General features: G+C 50.7%; 1 protein-coding gene across 1 annotated transcript in view; it reads right to left on the reverse strand.

Annotated features, from left to right (window-relative positions):
* Positions 1 to 2500, reverse strand: part of lars2 (leucyl-tRNA synthetase 2, mitochondrial) — a 53681-nt gene that overhangs the window by 7500 nt on the left and 43681 nt on the right. The window contains exons 18-19 of the mRNA XM_080857819.1: positions 978 to 1055; positions 626 to 737 (exon numbers count right to left, since the gene is read on the reverse strand). Of these exons, the coding sequence (XP_080713945.1) occupies positions 626 to 737; positions 978 to 1055 (190 nt within the window). The remainder of the gene's footprint in view (positions 1 to 625; positions 738 to 977; positions 1056 to 2500) is intronic.

The following is a 2500-nucleotide window of genomic DNA, read 5'->3' on the forward strand; positions in this document are numbered from 1 at the left end:
ACAAACCAAACATGTACGTGCACGAATGCACAGACAGATAGACAGACACGCAGCACACACACACACAAGTGCAGAGACACACATGCACACAAAATGAATGCACACAAGCATGAACACACACACACACTCACTAAGTGGTTATCTGAAACTGGACAGCTATTCTTACTTCACTGGAGTGCTTTCTGCTCTCTGCACTGCATCACATTAGATAAGTGACAACATGGGCTTAGCAGCCAGGGGTCAGAGGTGAGTCTCAGGGGACTGGGGGGGGGGGGGTGCCCCACCTAAATTAGTCCCTGTGCCCCATCTCCAATCCTTCCTCTAACAGCCTTCATGCTGCAAACTCTCTCATGTTTTCTCATGTTCTCTCTCTCTCTCTCTCTCTCTCTCTCTCTCTCTCTCTCTCTCTCTCTCTCTCTCTCTCTCTCTCTCTCTCTCTCTCTCTCTCTCTCTCTCTCTCTCTCTCTCTCTCGCTCTCTCTCTCTCTCTCTCTCTATCTGTTAGTTTTATGCAACAGAACAGGCTGATGTGGATATGATTTTTATCAGACAGACAGACACACACACACACACACACACACACACACACACACACACACACACACACACACTGATGTGAGTCTCACCTGTCCAGAGTTCTGAAGCTAGGTGCGGGGCCATAGGTGCGGCCATCACACACAGAGCAGCCAGCGCCTCCTCAAACTCCACACTGTGAAGAATCACACCAGCACTCGCTTGCTGAAGGAGAGAGAGAGAGAGAAAGAGAGAGAAAGAGAGAGAGATAGAGAGATGCAGGGAGCCAGAAAGAAAGAGAGAGAGGGGGGTCATTATGGCTATTAGTTAAATGATAGTGTCACTCACAAACCTCTAATCTGTTTGCCGACACACACACAGATGAACATGCACACGGATGAACACACACATAAGCATATGCACACTCACACACACACACACACACACACACACACACAGACTCACAGAAAGTGTGTTGCTCAGGCCCATGAGGCGCGATATGGCAGCATTCAGCAGGAAGTCCTCTGTCAAGTAATATGTGACCTGGAAATAGAAGAACATCACATGGCAACAGCAGTCAACACTGTTTCCCCTTCGCTCTCTCTCTCTCTCTCTCACACACACGCACACACCGACATACACACCCAGACACATACACACCCTTTCTCTGGAAAAAGAAAAGTACACATCACACTATTTGTCAACCTCCCTCTCAATAACAACCTCTTTCCTTTTCCTTCTCTCTCTCACACGCACGCACGCCTCTCCATCGCAGTCTGAGCCTCCCACATGTTGGGGCGCAAAGGTAAGCAGTGGTTAGCATCACCGCTTTGGAAGGGTTCGGTTCCCCGATCGCTGCAGGATACCTGCTTGTTGCTCAGGATAAAAGTGTGCCTGCTTAATACCAGTCCTTCACCTTTACACGCCTCATGGCAAGCTGAAATACCCATGATAAAAACACATGCTAGAGCCAGGCTACAGTCTCAATGATCACAATACAACATGGGCGTGAGCAGTCAGTCAGCAATCACCTCAACCTTAATTTTTCCCCTCTGCCTAAGGTCAGGGGTCAACTGAGTGCTTCTGTATGATTTTGCAGGTTAAAACTACCCACACATGCCTGTGTGCGTGCCCACTGACGTGACATGCCTGTGTGCGTGCCCACTGACGTGACATGGCGGTGTGTGTGCCCACTGACGTGACATGCCTGTGTGCGTGCCCACTGACGTGACATGCCTGTGTGTGTGCCCACTGACGTGAAATGACGGTGTGCCCACTGACGTGAAATGCCGGTGTGCCCACTGACGTCCGCAGATCCTTCTTTCCATCCTCGTCAGACGTTATGATGGGAGAGAATGGAAAGTGAAAACCTTGTGTAACAACTGCTTAAGATCAGCTGCCCCCACGCATGCCCCCCCCCGCCCCCCCCACGCCACCTCCAGAGGTCCCCTCATCACAGCGACCCCCCCTGAGGTATTTGGACACGACGTCCTCTGAGGTATTTGGACATTTCAGCCACTAAGCCTGCTGGGTGAGAGGGCCTCAAGGGAGCGGAGATGGGGTTCGGTGGGGGGGGGGGGGGGGCCCAGCACACACAGGCTTCAAGGGCTGGGCGTGGGAAACCAATGCGGAGCAGGAGTATGTTTGGGATTCTGGACATGGTTTCAGAGGCCAGCGGGGTCAATGCCCATCCCCCCCCCCCCCCCCCCCCCCAACATGTGCATGTGATGCTCGGCATTCTGGAGAGGGTGGATATCAGTTGTAAAGATCTGAGCAGGCAAGGGAAGTGAGCGTGTGTGTGCGTGAGAGAGAGAGAGGGTGTGTGATTAAGTGTGTGTTCGTGTGTGATATTTATAATGTGTAAATTTCATGCCGCTAATTTTCTTTCCCAGCACCTCTCTCACCTCTATCACCTCTCCTTCTCTCTCTCTCTGTGTATTTATATATATAAGGTGGTGATATATATATATATATATATATATCTGTAT

The sequence above is a fragment of the Sprattus sprattus genome, assembly GCF_963457725.1.
Source record: "Sprattus sprattus genome assembly, chromosome: 19".
Classification (NCBI taxonomy): Eukaryota; Metazoa; Chordata; class Actinopteri; order Clupeiformes; family Clupeidae; genus Sprattus; species Sprattus sprattus.